Raw genomic sequence first — 16,986 nt, forward strand, 5'->3', positions numbered from 1 at the left:
AAAAAGTCCACATTAAAACCTAATTCAAATATGCCGTGGATAATCACAGAAAGTGACCGCATTCAAGAACATTGTTCCAGCGTCTCTCAAGCAACGAATAAACACCGCTAACTTGGAGAATGCAGTGAAAACTCCTCTTCTCGCATCTGCCCTAGACCCTCGGCCCAAAGATCTCAGGTTTCTCGATGAAAACATGAGAGAAGTAGGAAAAAAAAAAACTTTTTTGAACATTATCAGAACATTTTCCTTGATGCGAGACAAGTGGTGCGTCACCAACAATGAAGAGGATGCAATGCCCACTCGTCGGAAAAGATCTTATTCTTCTCTAGTTCTTCAGCGATGATTACAGAGAGTCCAGCCGAGACGAGTGGGAACAGTTCTTGCTGGAGCCATGTACTCCACCAGATGAGGATCCCATTCAGTGGTGAAACGAAAACACGAAGCGCTTCACAAAACTTATTCGCTTAGCACACCGTTATTTGTGAGTCCCGCCAACATCTGTGCCGTCAGAGCGCGTTTTCTCCGCGGCCGGTGTCCTGACATTTTATCCTACCCTGTCAGATTTTCCTACGCAGGTTTACTGCGCACGCGCACATCAATATCGCGTCCTTTGTCTCATGCTAAACAACGATATTTAATGTATCTGCATTACTGTAAGGGTAGTTTTAGGGCTGGGGTAGTTGTAGACTTTAATAAAAACGCAATCTAATTGGTAGAAAATAATATTTATTGTTGGTTTCCTGTAACTGTATCCCTTCTAGCTGCAACCGCGAATATAACACATAATTACTGTATTTGCAGTACTGTAAGGGTAGGATTAGGGTTGTGGTAGGTGTAGACGTTAATAAACCATAACTTTACAGTAAAATTTTCGTTTTGGAATTGTACTACCCACTGTTTTGGTGGGAGGTAGGAAAATCTGACAGCGTAGGACAAATCGACAGAACACCGGACTTATTTTTAACAGACTAAGGAGCCGACTTTCCCCCGATCATGTTTACATGCCCATGTTTCTTAACAAGAACATGTAGGCTAAAACAATAAAAAAAAAAAAAAAAGATTTGCAGACAGTTTCAAAGTTAAGTGTAAGCTACATTCTGTACAATGGCATAATTGCTGCAGGCTGCTTTACGTTTTTTCTTTGTTAATTTTTTATTTTATTTTTTGCTTTTAATCTGTAGGCTACTTTTGTTTGTTTGCGTTGTTAAAGTTTTCAGCTACAAAACACAATGTGTAATGTTCAAGCTTATTGTGTGTAAGCTTGTTCCAAATGACAGAAAACTAAATGTTGCTGAAAAATAACGTCTGTCTCATTAAACTTAATTTAAATAAACGAATATTCGAATATTCGTTTTTTGTTAGCTCAAAATTATTCGAATGTGATATTTGCGGAAAAACGACCATCCATAAAAATCACACTGCACGTACAACTTTTAATAACAAAGAGCAGCTTATGAAAAAAGAGCGAATAGACCCACAACACTCAACCAGAGTTGAATAAAAAAAAAAAAAAAAAAAATATATATATATATATATATATATATATATATATATATATATAAAATTATTGAAAAGCAATATGTTTAAATAAAAACAACTTCTTTCCAGGCTTCTTTTCCAAAATAGTTTTTAATGAAAACCAAATAAAAATACCCGAATCCATTAAATAAATAAGAAATAAACCGTGCCAATAGGAACGAATGGCAAGTGGCATACAATCTAGTCAAGATTTTTCTCTAGGGCACGTTGTGGACCGACAACTTTACCTGCGGTGCTGAAAACCTGCTTCGATGGTGTGCTTGTGGCACAGACGCCTACTTTCGCGCCACTCGCGACATCTGGGGAAAACACCAGTAAGCATTTTTCCATGAATGAAGTGGGTCCTCGTCTCCTTGAATAACTGGCTCTAAACAGTATGCTGTTATTTCAGCTCCGATTCGGTCCTCTACGTTGCCGATGCCGACAGGACCTGCCATTGCATCGGCTTTTTTTTTTTTTTTTGCAGCATATTCCCAGAGTCATCTTTTTTCGTGAGGGCATAATTTGCAAATAGCCTCGTCCTTATTTACCACCTCTCCCTTCTGGTTCGGTTGAAACCCGAAATACTGGCAAACTGCAGAATTTATGTTCTTTCTTTGAGACCAGGTCACTCGGTGCGCAACTCGCCATCTTTTGCCCTCCTCTCTCTTTCTCCTCGTCTCGTTGTCACGCGATGACAACCACGCATACACATTTTTAGGCATTAAATAAATTATATTTAATATTTAATCCTGTCTCCTATATAAGTGCATTTTTATTTTATTTTATTTTTATTAACGGTATGACGGTATTGGAACTGATACCGTTGCTATTTTTAGATCCCGCGGTATACCATATTACCGTATTACCGCCCAAGCCTACGTGAGACTCTACTCCAAGTGGGGGTGCACACCAAGACTGAAGCCGATCGCCATTGGTCTAAGCCTCCTGCATACGTCGCTGGTCAAAAAGTGTGGTTTTCAACCAAGGACATTCCTCTCCTTTCTAATAAACTTGCTCCCAAATTCATTGGCCCGTTCACTGTCACCAAAATTATCAGTCCGCCTCAACCTTCATCCAGCGTACAGGAGAGCTCATCCCGTTTTTCATGTGTCTAAAATAAAACCTGTATTTCATTCTCACCTTAATCCGCCTGCCCCGGTTGAATGGGTGCGGCTCATCAGCTCGGATTCCGCTGATGAGCTGATCAGCGCCAGCTGTTTTGAATGAGTATGTCCTATATATTGTTTGTCACTCCGTCTTGTCTTTGTCAGATGGTTGTGGAGGTTCTCTGGTCGGCATGCTCCGTCATTTCTCCTAGTCCCAGTTCCTGGTGTCCGTTTGGATTTCTGCCTTGTTCGGAGGATTGTGTGCTGGTCTCCTGCTAGCTGTCTGCCCCTGAGTCCTGCGTTGCCGAGCCCGGGTATTGGATTCTGCCTGCGGTCTTTGGACCTACTCTACCTCTGTTCTTTTGTGTCAATAAACACTATTCACTTGCTATTGAATCATTGACTGTTATTTCGAGCCATGACAATAAATGGCTGCCCACTGCTCCGGGTGTGTGTTCACTGCTCTGTGTGTGTGCACTTTGGATGGGTTAAATGCAGAGTACGAATTCTGAGTATGGGTCACCATACTTGGCTGAATGTCACGTCATTTCAATCCACTTCACTTCACTTCAAGCCATGTGCTGTGCTCACAGAAAAACAGTGTCATCTGGTGGCCATCCTGGGAACACCAGCTGAAGACTGTGTCACCATGTCCCCCAACAGGTAGATGAACCAACAGAAAGCTAAGGCCAGACTACACAGACTGTTGTGAGTGATTAACAAAGAGAAAGGGTCCACAATTCACAAATTAAGACCCACACCATCCAAAAACCTAGCTACATCTCTGATTTGAGTCTCGCCTTGTGTAATGTAGTGTAGAGAACAAAACACTTTCAATGAAAACCGTAGCATTTTACATTATGAATAATGTCCATGGCCCCCCTCTTGAAACCTCATGCCACCCCTTTGCCACCCCAGGAAAAAATCTCTAGATCCGCCACTGAGCTTAGCCTTTTACATTTGTCATTTGTAAACAAACAAATGTAATAATATGGTGACTTTTAAACTTTCTTTTAGTGTTCCAGGAAACAGAAGAAAATTAACTACCCCAATGACAGTAATTTGTTTTAGCTGCTGTGACAATAATTTTTCTATTAGTAAAATAGAAAATCAGCATTGCATGAATAAACAAATTTACATGGGCTCAACAAAGTATTGAGCAGAACTAAAAATCTGTTGTTGAGAAAACTCAAAAGTCTTACTGCTTCAAGTTTACTTGAACCTTCTTGAAGTATTCTCAACAGTTAATTTTTTACAGTGAAACTGTGCATGTGCAAAATAAGAAGTCTTGTGCAGAATAATGAAAGCTAGATAGCCTGTGGATAAAAGCTATTTGCAATGGACTCATTCATGCAGACTTGTGCAAAAATCTCAGATTCCATTTCATAGGTCACTTCAATGCTGCGGTGACGTCACCACATATGGGAACACCTTCGGTGTGACGAATGTCTGAAGCCCTATACCATCCCGCCAATCCTATTGGCCAAATAGCGCTTTGCACCGCCCTACGCATGCGTACGCATCATATACCTGGGTGCCGCGCGCCATTTCGCTCAGATTTCATTCCTTCAGGGATATATCTTCTTTGCTCTACGATACATCCCGCGTTCTCCAGCGGTTTCTACGAGTAGTGTTTAACTCCTCTTCGGGGACACAATGAGTCAACGAAAGGTAAGAGCCGTATAATGGGTTTATCAGGAGGCACTCATGAGAGGTTTGTTAGCAGCCTCTCTACATGTTCTCTCCGTGATAGCCTATGGCTATTGTAAAAAAAAGAAAAGAATCCGCGCTCTGGAGTGTATTTCTTAAGTCGCTTCACGTCTAACCCCCACCGTTCGCTTCTGCGGTCGCCGAGGCCCTGCACGAGGTGTTGGTTAGGGACGATATGTGCGGCTTGACTATTAATACAGTAATGCACTGGAGTTTTCCACTTGCTCACTCTCCCCCACTCGAGCGTGTTAATCAGAGCAGATTTGCTTTTCTAACTATGTTTGTCATAACTGCGGCTTCGAACTCAGAGTAGGCTCTGGCCGCCATACGCGGTTCTCTCCCTCCGAGCGGACAGGAGAAACGCGCCTCCCCTTCCTCCATGAGCAATTTATGTGACTACCTGCGTGGTGGGTAACCCCCCCCCCCCACTCGCGTGAGCCGCTACCCTTCTCACGGACCTCCACCAAGAGGTTTCGAGGTCCTGGAAGCAGCCTTAATCAGCGCACGTCACGAACGCCGCGGGTTTCGCCACGATTGACTGACATGGCGGACTGCTATTATACAGCGATGCCGTTTGACTACCTCTCTAGCCGAACGGATCGCGCCGAACTCGGCCGCGGGCTAAGTCTCGTCAAAGGCGTATCGAGTCGTGTATAATTTTGGCAAATTTACTTCTCTTTATGGCGGTTCTTACGAGAAGCCTCTCGTCCTCAACCCCCACGCTCTAACATTGACTGTCTCGGAGCAAAGGCACCTCGAGCGTCATTGGATTGAGCTATCATTTGCGCGCCCCCTCAGACACTCTGCACAATCCAGTCTTCAGAGTCTGAGGGACGCCACGAGAGACTGGCGAATATGGCCAGTTTATGACGGCTCACACAGCTGCCACGTTCTCGCTAGCGGCGTGGCCGAATGTTATCTTGTTGGATTAAATCCTGCCGTGGACATGCTTCAGGATTATACACAACAAAGCGCAGCGAGTTTGACGCATGCGCTTTCCTTCAATGTTTGCCAGGGACAGTGCCCTCCACTAGAGAGTGCTGTCGGACTGCTAATGCACATCCAACCCTCTCACTGCAGTCACCACGTTCTAACATTGACTGTCTCACAGCAAAGGCACCTCGAGCATCATTGGATTGAGCTATCATTTGAGAGCCCCCTCAGACACTCTGTACAATCCAGCCTTCAGAGTTTGAGGGACGGCACAAGAGCCTGGCAAAGATGGCCAGTTTATGACGGCTCACACAGCTGAGCGTTCTCGCTAGCGGCATGGCCCGATTTTTATCTTGTTGGATTAAATCCTGCCGTGGATACGCTTCAGGATTATACACAACGAAACGCAGTGAGTTTTACGCATACGCTTTCCTTCATGTTTGCCAGGGACTGTGCCCTCCACTAGAGAGTGCTGTTGCACTGCTAATGCACATCCAACACTCTCACTGCAGTCCCCACGCTCTAACATTGACTGTCTCGCAGCAAACATCGCTTCGAGCAGCATTGGATCGGGCTGTAATGCCAAACGTTCCCTCAGACATTCTGCGTAATCCAGCTTTCAGAAATCGAGGGGCGATTCAAGGGTCCTGCACAGACGATCCGTTTATGCTGGCTCGTACAGCCGCCGCTTTTTTTTTTTTAGTTGTCCCGCTCTCCGCTGTGTTTCAGGGCCATGGAGGTCCTTCCACCATCTGGTCTGGATACTGATTGGATCCGGGTGACTGCAGTGGCCCACTGATCTGGATACTGACTGGATCCAGGAGGCTACGGTGACCTCGGAATGAGGGATTTCTTTAAAAGGCTCTTTTATTTATATTAGTTTTTCTACAACTTTTCAGATGGAGGCATGAGTAAGACATTGCCTTGATTGGGCTTGTGGTTATTGGTGGACCGAGGGGACTTTTGTGAGCTTTACTCCTCCCGTTCGGAGTGGGCGTGACGAAACGCATATGGGCAGGCGTCGTCACCCTTGATGACTCTTGGCGAGCGTAGTGGTTTACCAAGGGCAGCGCACGGGGCCGAGGGGTTGGAGACAGAGCTCGAGTTTCTCTTCATTGTCGCATAAATAGAGAGAGAGAAAGATCATCATAAAGAACATTTGGTTAAACTTTAGAATACTGTTTCTTACTTACTACATAACTAATAAGGAATTATTGAAGAACTAACAGGTGATTTTTAATTAACACTTAACTCAATACTGTTAACTAAGGAAGATATGTAAATTAATCAGTATGTAATACAATTTTATGATTGTGTTAAGTAACAGCAAGCTAATCAATAACTAATGAATACTGTCATACCTATTGAAGAACTAATATTAATCATCTACTAATGAAAAGTTATACACAATTTTGTAACGCTTTCATATAAAAGTTATAAGCAGTAGTAGTAGTAGTAGTAGTAGTAGTAGTATGAAAATGCAATATTAATAAATGCAATACATTTTACAGATGTTTTGCCTGTGTAGTGAATTGTTTTGTGAGTGTGTTTTGTAAGAAATCAGCTTCCAGTAGGAACTAGTGTTGCACGGTGCACTGATACTTCAAAAGTATCACGATTCTTGGAAATTAAAAAACATCACAATTCCTAAATTTATTAGTATCGATACTTTAAAGAATGACTGCATTCCAGATTTGTAAGAGACGTATTTTATGTTGGTGTGTGCAACGCACGCTTCCAGTGCCTCCCTATGGACATCTGTGTTTTTCTCCTCATGCAAGCAGCAAAAAAGCACTACAGCGATTTGTTTGGTCAGACAGTTCATATATAGGCTAATATTCACATTAATCGGGGATTAAACTTGGAGTTATGTTCTGTATGCTAAATATGAGCGTATCTGCACAGCACCTATAACTGCGCTTTGTATCTGCTGATTGCTGATAGAGATTTACATGCTTGGCTTACTGACCCTGTATCATTCATTTCGTTCATAAACGAGATGTATATCAATTCATTTAACTCATTCACGAATGAGAAGATCTCTCGATCTCATTCAGTTAAGGCCGGATTCGTTCACTACATTCAACAAATCACATGCTCCGTCACATCTTGAGTAACTCTTTGACAGGATGAAACAGTTCACAGAGCTGTTCACGAGCTGAGCATGCGCTGCTAATAGCGCCGTGCTCGCGCGCTACTGTGGAGGGAGGAACTTCAGTGAACAAGAAATATGAGTCTAGTAGCAACGTATCTTCCATGATGTCCCCGATACACGGGTCGGGGTGGGTAAAGAAATTTTACTTTATTTGCGGGCTGAGGCGGGCCAAATAATTTCATAAAAGCGGGACCCGTGGGTTGGAAAAAAACCCGACCCGCGCATCACTAGGCTGTATGTGCGAGCACAAGTGATACTGTGGCCGCCGGTCAACGACTGGTAGAAAAATATGATGCTCAATAAAGATGACGCTTATTAAAGGTGCCATCTGTAATGTTTGGCAAAAAAAATCAAGTCATACTCCACATTCCATACCAGATGGGGGCAGTATGCCTCAATAAAGTGAATTGGTCTACTCTAGAGTAACAAACGAGAAACAGCATAGTCTCTATGCTCCGCCCCTACTTTCACAACAACACTACACAGCCATAGCCGAAGCCTAACTGTGCGTTCACACCGCCGGAGTCTAGAGCGTCAAAAATCGATCTTGCCGCTCTGCTCACGATGCTGCAGAAAGATTTGTGAGTGCTCAGACGCTCTAACGTAGATCGAATGCTTATTCTGTATTTAAAGCGGCCGCAAAGCAAACAAGCTTGTTGATCTCGTGCAGACTAACCACAAGGAGTTATAAGTTAACCTCATTAAATATTGTTGTGGACTAAATATTATGATCCTTAACTTAAAATGAAAAATCTCAGACACCTTGGTCCACGTATCACTTTTAATTAATTTTTTATGTCCCTGTACGCAAACAGGGACACATCATAGATTAATACATACGCTAAACAGCAATAATCAACCTGTCCTTTATTCTGCTTGGGAACTAATGTGCCAACTCTCAAACATTCACCGTGAGACACACGCAATTGACTCTTTTCACACGCTTTCACGCCACACATCAATTTTTTCACGCACAGAAAAACCACGAAGCAAAGAGGACATGGAGACCAACAGACTAGACAGAGCAGGTTAGTTATGATATAATAAAATGGGTAACGTTAAGTTATAGCTAGCTAATTATCAAGCGCAGCTACAGTTAGCCATCACTAACATTAGCACGTTTATCGAACAGCCTTCGATACATTTCTATGTTATAACTTCCCGAAAACAAATACACAAACATATAAAACAAACTTCTAGCGAAATACAAACAGCATCTTACTTACCAATCCAAAAGAAATGTTGCAAGTTCGGAGTCGAACCTCATTTCTTTCAGGTCCATCAGTTGTCTCCAGCGATTAAAAGCAGTGCTGATGTTGACTCTGGTTCGGCTCCTTTTCTTATCGGATTTGATTTGTGATTCCGAGCGCGGTTGTTTCCCTGTAGTGGATGGTGGTCTCTTGCCAAGGGCTTGAGCCATCATTTCTCTCTCTTCCCTGAATGAAGTAGTGGGCTGTACTTTCCACATGATTGACATCAGGTTCAGGCACGCCGACAAGCCGCCCGAGTTATTCGTGCATTGCAGGTTGGCTGGTGGTTATGTTGCCCACATACCACCTCCCATGGCCGAAACTGGTATTAGGACACCTGTCGGGCCGGGGCTAGTAATGCTAATGCTAATTAAGGTTGATATCTCTGCATCACTATAACTTGACATCATCGCCCTTATTTCTTCTCATTCTTTTGATGCGTGTAGGTCATGTTATAGATATTTTTACCTCAATTTTTGCATATGGCACCTTTAAAGCTCACTGGCTGAGTTTTCTCCTCTGAAAGAAAAGGTTGCACAACTGACAGAATAAGTTACAATATCTGAGATATTGCTGCTAAATTTTATTTGTTTTATTTAGTTTTTTACTTGAATGCCATTGCTTAAATTGAAAATCTTTTGACATTTAATCTTCTGAGTTCAGAAGATTATAATATAATCGCTGTTCATATTTTTATTCAAAGTTCAGAATCAAGATAAATGTATTACTCTTAAGTTTCTTATGATAACAGATAATGCTGCAAAATTTATTCTTTCTTTACCTTGAATGTCATTGCTCTGTTTTATTTTTTATATTTTGATAATTCATATTTTGTTCAAATGTTTAATATATCTGCTGTTCATATGTTAATTTATTTGTGTGTTATATGATTAGAATGTTGTCCCGGTTTTAAAATAAAGCACAGCAATGATATTTGAGTGTATTTTCCCTTTTCAGGAAAAGTATCGAAAAAGTATCAAAATCGCAATTCTTGACTAGGTATCAGTATCGAAACAATGATTTTGGTATCGTGACAACACTAGTAGGAACCCCACCAAGACTCCAGTGCCTTGCGATAATTACCTTAGTTTTTATATTTTATATACAGTACTGTATGTGTGCCTCATCAGCATATACCACAATACCAATAAATTGATTCAATTTTTTTATGTAAGGCAAAGCCTGAGGAAAAGTGAAAATACAGGTAACCAATTAGTAATTAATAAAGAATTATCATATAATTCTGCAGGACTTATTTCGAACCTGAAACATTACGTCTATTATAAAGTTAAAATATTGGGAACCCTTTAGTAATTAATAAAGAATTACCAAAGGATTCATATTTTATTCCATTTTAACATGTATACTTCCCAGATTTAAACTAGTTTAACAAACATTCTATAATCAAAACTTAAACATTTAGAAGCAAACAGAATGCATATTTAATTTCCATTATAGGCTAATAAGTACTTTGTACTTGTCCTTTTACTCAAGTAATGTTGAAAATAACCAGGCCTACTTATAATTTTACTGGAGTAATATTTTACTGGGGTATCTGTACTTTTACTCAAGTACTTGATTTGTGGGCCACAGCCTGATTATTATAGTGATTATTTGCATATAACAGTTCATTAGAAGTTACTTCATAGTTATTTATCTTGAGCCCTAACTAGTAGATAATTAATAGTAGTTCTTCAGTAGGTATAACAGAATTCATTAGTTATCGATTAGCTAACTGTTACTTAACACAATCGTAAAATTATATTACATACTGATTAGTTAACACATCTTCCTTAGTAGTTAACAGTAGTGAGTTAAGTGTTAATGAATAATCACCTGTTAGTTCTTCAATAATTCCTTATTAGTTATGCAGTAAGTAAGAAACAGTTTTCTAAAGTGTTACCGAACGTTTATTGATCTATTTTTACAACCCGATTACAAAAAAGTTGGGACACTGTACAAATTGTGAATAAAAACACAATGAAATGATGCGGAAGTTTCAAATTTCAATATTTTATTCAGAATACAACATAGATGACATATCAAATGTTTAAACTGAGAAAATGTATAATTTTAAGGGAAAAATAAGTTGATTTTAAATTTCATGGTATCAACACATCTCAAAAAGTTGGGACAAGGCCATGTTTACCACTGTGTGGCATCCCCTCTTCTTTTTATAACAGTCTGTAAACGTCTGGGGACTGAGGAGACAAGTTGCTCAAGTTTAGGAATAGGAATGTTGTCCCATTCTTGTCTAATACAGGCTTCTAGTTGCTCTACTGTCTTAGGTCTTCTTTGTCGCATCTTCCTCTTTATGATGTGTTAAATGTTTTCTATGGGTGAAAGATCTGGACTGCAGGCTGGCCATTTCAGTACCCGGATCCTTCTTCTGGGCAGCCATGATGTTGAAATTGATGCAGCATGTGGTCTGGCATTGTCATGTTGGAAAATGCAAGATCTCCCTTAAAGAGACGACGTCTGGATGGGAGCATATGTTGTTCTGGAACTTGGATATACCTTTCAGCACTGATGGTGCCTTTCCAGATGTGTAAGCTGCCCAGGCCACACGCACTCATGCAGCCCCATACCATCAGAGATGCATGTTTCTGAACTGAGCACTGATAACAACTTGGGTTGTCCTTGTCCTCTTTAGTCTGGATGACATGGCGTCCCAGTTTTCCAAAAAGAACTTTAGATTTTGAAGATCACGGCCATCCAGTATGGTTTTCCTGCCTTGATCCTTACACACAGAGATTGTTCCAGATTCTCTGAATATCTGGATGATATTATGCACTGTAGATGATGAGAACTTCAAACTCTTTGCAATTTTTCTCTGAAAAACTCCTTTCTGATATTGCTCCACTATTTTTCGCCGCAGCATTGGGGGAATGTGTAGCATTGTGTATGTTTTTTAACTGTGTAGCTCTCATGAAATCCAAAATGAGCCAATATTTGGCATGACATTTCAAAAAGTCTCACTTTCAACAAATGATATGTCAGCTATATATTCTATTGTGAATAAAATTATTTAAGAATACAACACAGATGAAAATATACATAAATATAGCTATGAAAGATTGAAATAAAAGTAAACAATAAAAATATAAGAATAACATATTAAAAAAAGATGTATACTGTAGAATTAAACATAGAATGGAAATAATGTGCATGAAAGTAAACTGTAGTCTTAAATATTAAGATACCCAGGGATGTACAAGAGGCAGTGTGCATATGTGCATTATACTGTAGTCTTAAATATTAAGATACACCGGGATGTACAAGAGGCAAATGTGCAAACAGGTTGACACTTCCGGTGTGTCAATGTGAGGTAGAGAATGGTGAATATCTTACTAATAAGTGAATATTAATTGGAGACGTGAAGATGTTAAGAGGCTGGTTTCGAGTTTAAGAGCCTGATGGCCTGAAGGAAGAAACCCCTCCTGAGTCTCTCTGTTTTTGCCATCAGGCTACGGAAGCGCTTACCAGATGGCAGCAAAGTGAAAAGATGGTTACTGGGGTGGGTGGAGTCTTTGATGATTTTAGCAGCTCTGCTTCTGCAACGTTTGAGGTAGATGTCCTGCAGAGAGGGGAGAGTAGACCCGGAGATGCGCTCTGCTAAGCACACAACTCTCTGCAGGGCTTTACAGTGTTGACTGGAGCTGTTCTCATTCCACACTGAGATACACTGAGTCACACGAGTCACTGAGTTACATGGCGGAATTTGGCAAGCAAAAAGACAGAAAGCGTCTCAGAGATGAAACGGAGCTGCTCGTGTGCGAGCAAATAGATAGCCTAATTCTGATACATGCGATGACTATCCATTATGACATGTAGGCATTAATATATTCCAAACTAGTTATATATACCAAACTATATATTTATATAAACTCCTGTTTAATCTGATACTGAAGCCAGATTTGTTTAATTTTGTGTGGCTGCACAAACCAACGGAGCTTCAACCCACCAAATGGGGTGGAGCTGACAGCATATAAGTTGACCCTGAGAGCCATTTCGTCAGAATTTTTCAAATGATAGTGACAGTCATTGACTCTCATGCAGCCTTATAGCATGGCAACTTACACAATGCTTGTTCCCTTATCTAAAGAAACTAAGATTACATTAGTAACAAGAGCATTCCCTTTTGAATGATCTCTTCTGTTGCATTACACGCTAATGGGGAACGCATCCAATAGCACCATGCTATAAAGGTTATCTAAGTGCAGAATGAAGTCGCTCTGTGAGCCCAGCCATGGAGCACCTTGTAACGATATTAAAACTCCATATACATCGGGAAGAGGGAGGCGGGAACCGGCGCACAATCAATAACACTTTAATATTCAAAAATAAACAAAACAGCGCGTCAGCCCCTCACGGCGACTGACGTGCACAAATAAAAAGCAAACACATAAAATAATGTCCCAGGCCTGGTCCTCTCTCGTCCTTCACTATAGTCGCTCCAGTTTTATATCCTTCCATCTCCTACGTGGGACTCGATACTGGTGGTGGGGCGCAGGTGTAGCTCATCTCCAATCACTACACCTGGCCTCACTCCTCGTTCCCACGCCTCTCGGCCCCGCCCCATTCGCCACACACCTGTACTGAGGGCTCCTGTAAGCATGAGCTAATAATGAGACCCAAGGCCGAGGACTATATAATAAAACCTTCTCCACTTAGAGAGGGAATTAGGTAAACTTAAGTGGACAAAATTCATACCTGCAAGGCGGGGACATCCAGATGATAAAACCTTGTGATGCAAACGATCAGTTGGCGGACGCACAGATAATCACCAATAGAAATCTCACTGAACCAAGCCTAGATGTAGGCCATTCCACTGCTGGAGTGGGCTCCTACTCCTACAGGACACTGTAAGCCTGTGAGGCATTTGCCAGGACACAAAAAGCTGCTCTGAGTAGTGAAATGGGCCAGAGGTCCTGATGCAGCGTGATGCCTGCCACATATACTTTTAACGTGGAAGGGTATGCCCCTTGTCCAGCAGCTCTTGAAGAAAGCACTTAGGACACGTTACAAGAGGACGGGTCCTTGTCCCGTGCTGCACACCAGTCAGAAGAGATTGAACATTCGAGGGTATAGAGGTGTATCGTAGATAGGGCTCTAGGCTCCAAAATGGTATTGGTCAAACTGGCGGGGAATTGTAAAGACTCCTTTCAAAAGGACCAAACTTGAAGTCTCCATAGCTCTGGCCGGGAATGCCAAATCATGCTTCTTGCTTGAGAAAGGAGGTCTGTCTTCAGCAGAATCAACTTGGGGAACCATTTGTGATTCCTCCAGAGTGGGGCAAAAGGAGGACTGAAAATCTGACTTCCCTGACCCATCTGATGTCCTGAGGGTAACCAGGGGGAAGGAGTACAAGTTAATGCTGGGCCAATCGTGAGCCAGGGCATCTTGCTGCTTTGAAAAGTAAATTGAGCAGTGAAAATTACCATTCCCATTCTGAGAAAAAAAGAAAATATCGATACACGTATCACAATATTCTGTTTGGTGATACCGTATCGATTCTCAAAAATGGAATATAAAAAAAATAAATAAAAAATCATGGCATTCATGACATTATAGATTCATGGCAGTTGTTTCGTTTTGAGTTCATATCCCGACCACTAGATAGCAGTCTTCATCTCTGTACTTAAACATCGACAGGAAATACTAGCATTAAGGAATGCCACTATAAAACTAAGAACTCTTATAACATATCTTGAATTGTTATAACTGCATTCTAATAGATTTCATCCAGCAGTAAAAACTATCAGGATGTGTTTTTGTTTTTTGCAACATGAGTTACGTAATGTCAGCTCATACATTGTTAAAACAACAATTACTTTATTATAGTAAAGGATAAATATGGCACACCCTAGCTCATTTATTTTTTCATCCTAACCTGTCCATCACGTTTCATAGTGTTTAATATCACACACTTTTACCACAGCCACGGGTTGTGATTAATCAGACCGGTGGATGTAAGTTTCACAGAACAAATACCTTCCAGTTCAAATTTCTTCTTCTGGACATTTGAAATCACAAGTAACTTGTCACACAAGCATTTGCAAAGCAGCTATTATCAGTTACGTGTTGTTCGAGATTCTGGTGGGTTGTGTCTAGAAGGGATACAACTATGGTCCTTAAGAGATTCAAAATCCTTACATTAATATCAATACATTTAATTTGCTACTTATTAGATTGTGTTTTATTAGCATCTACACCTACCCCAACCCTAAACCTACCCTTACAATAATAAAAATACAGTAATTAATTGTTGTTGTTTTGCATAACAAAAATGAACCCATATTAATGTGTGCATACACAGTAGGACAATCTGGCCGTAGCTGTATCCCTTCTAGCCCCAAACATAGTGCCGCTTTATAACTTTATAACGGTGTGTTAGGTGTCCAAAGGTGTAACATCAATGCAAACGAATTAGCAATCTGTTCCACTTAATTAAAAATAAATTATTGTAGCGAATACACTTAGTCCACATAGTGCCATGATTGTGTTCTTCCAATTGGGCCTGCAGGAGTTTGGGTGGGACTTTAACACGCAGCTCCAGCTCACAATCATGAAGACTCAGGCTCCAAATTAACAACTTTAATCAGAACAAGATGAGAGTCACCTGGGACGTTTTGGCTTCACTTTCTGCAGTGAAAGGAAGTGGAGAAGTGTCATTCAACTTTTCTTACAGTCTATGTAATGATGCACTCTGTCAGTAGGGAAGAGCAATATGACTGCTCCACCACTTCCTGTGGCCTCACCACTTGATGACATTTAGGATGAAATGAGCAATTCAGTCATTTATAAAGATCATTGATTTCCACTCAAAACCATAATGACAGCACTTCCCCAGTGAAAACTGTTCTTAAAATAACACTTTTCTCTTAGTTATGTCTCAATCAAAGTGATTCTGTCTCTGTGAGTTAATAAAAAAAAAACATTAAAAAGACATTAAAATTTATTTGATGAACATTACAGTGGAATATGAAAGGGAATGACTTTTGTGAAGATTAAACTAAATATTTAGATCTGTGTCTGTTTTTATCTCAAGATGTGTAATGAAGTTTGTATAAAGAAGTCGGTAATTGAGGATTTAAATGGAGATAGCAAACTGATGGGAAATCCCACTGGGAAAGATGAAATGAATCAGGCTGAATTCGGTAAGATTGGATGATTTATAATGGTTTTTCAGATGGAATTTCAAACAGATGAAATACTAACCTGATTTTGTTAAATCTCTTTCATCTCAGTCAACAACAAAAACAACAACAACAATCATTATCAAGATCAATGGATTGGTCAAGGTGAGCCCATCTGAGAGAATATCTTAGTTTGACTCTTCTAAAAGATCTGGGAGAGACAGTGACACAAAAGATAAAGTTAAGGATTATGATGGTACTAATCTTTGTTCAGCCTTTAAAAATAAATTACTTCATTACATCAGGATGGTGGCATGGAAAACAAAGAAAAACAAGAAACCATCATTTCTGTGCATATTTTGTAGATGCTGGGACAGAGATTGCTTTTGTGCTGGACGGCTCTGGTAGCATTGAACAGGAGGACTTTCAGAGAGCTAAAGACTTCATCCACGATGTCATGTCCATTGTTTGGAAAACATGTTTCAATGCAAGTATAAACTGAAGCATTTAAATGAGACACATTTATAGTCATTTTTGTTTTTAAGCTAAGTTGTTTTAAGTTTATTAATAAGTTTTGTTTATAAAATTTAAAAGGTATAATATATATTTTAAAACCCCTCTGTCTTCAGTGTAACTTTGCAATAGTGCAATTTGGTCAAGAGATCAGGACAGAGCTGTCACTGTTAGACAGTAAGGATCATGTCAGAGCTTTGCTAAAAGTCAAAGATATACAGCAACTTGGCAATATCACAAAGACCGCCTCAGCCATCCATCATGTCCTGTGAGTTTACAGATTATGATATGAAATACTAGACATTTTACACCTTAACACCTTAAGTGTTTGATTGACATGCAGCTCTTTTGTTGGTGATACATTGATTTCATTGTTTCACTGGTTTCATTGGTTGTTTACAGCACAGATATTTTCATCCCTGAGAATGGATCAAAAAAGAACTCCAAAAAATCTATAATTGTATTGTCTGACGGGAAAATGTTAGGAGACTCAATGAGTCTTACAGATGTTTTGAACATGCCACAAATGAAAGGTGTCACTCGCTATTCCATAGGAGTAAGTGTCCGGTTTACTGTTTATTACAGCCGCATTTTAGATAATAAATCACACTTAAGATGTTTTTAAAAGGTACATCCTCTGTTAGAATTACAATTGCACA

The 16,986-nt window shown here is 40.4% G+C and overlaps 1 protein-coding gene across 2 annotated transcripts in view; it reads left to right on the top strand.

The window, feature by feature from the left end:
* The window catches only part of LOC128029322 (integrin alpha-E), a 60,757-nt gene that overhangs the window by 14,036 nt on the left and 29,735 nt on the right, over positions 1-16,986 (top strand). For both annotated transcript variants that reach the window (XM_052617048.1, XM_052617061.1), the window contains exons 2-3: positions 15,727-15,835; positions 15,926-15,959. In XM_052617048.1, coding sequence (XP_052473008.1) covers positions 15,727-15,835; positions 15,926-15,959 — 143 coding nt within the window. The remainder of the gene's footprint in view (positions 1-15,726; positions 15,836-15,925; positions 15,960-16,986) is intronic.

This window comes from Carassius gibelio, chromosome A15, assembly GCF_023724105.1.
Source record: "Carassius gibelio isolate Cgi1373 ecotype wild population from Czech Republic chromosome A15, carGib1.2-hapl.c, whole genome shotgun sequence".
In the NCBI taxonomy this organism is placed as follows: Eukaryota; Metazoa; Chordata; class Actinopteri; order Cypriniformes; family Cyprinidae; genus Carassius; species Carassius gibelio.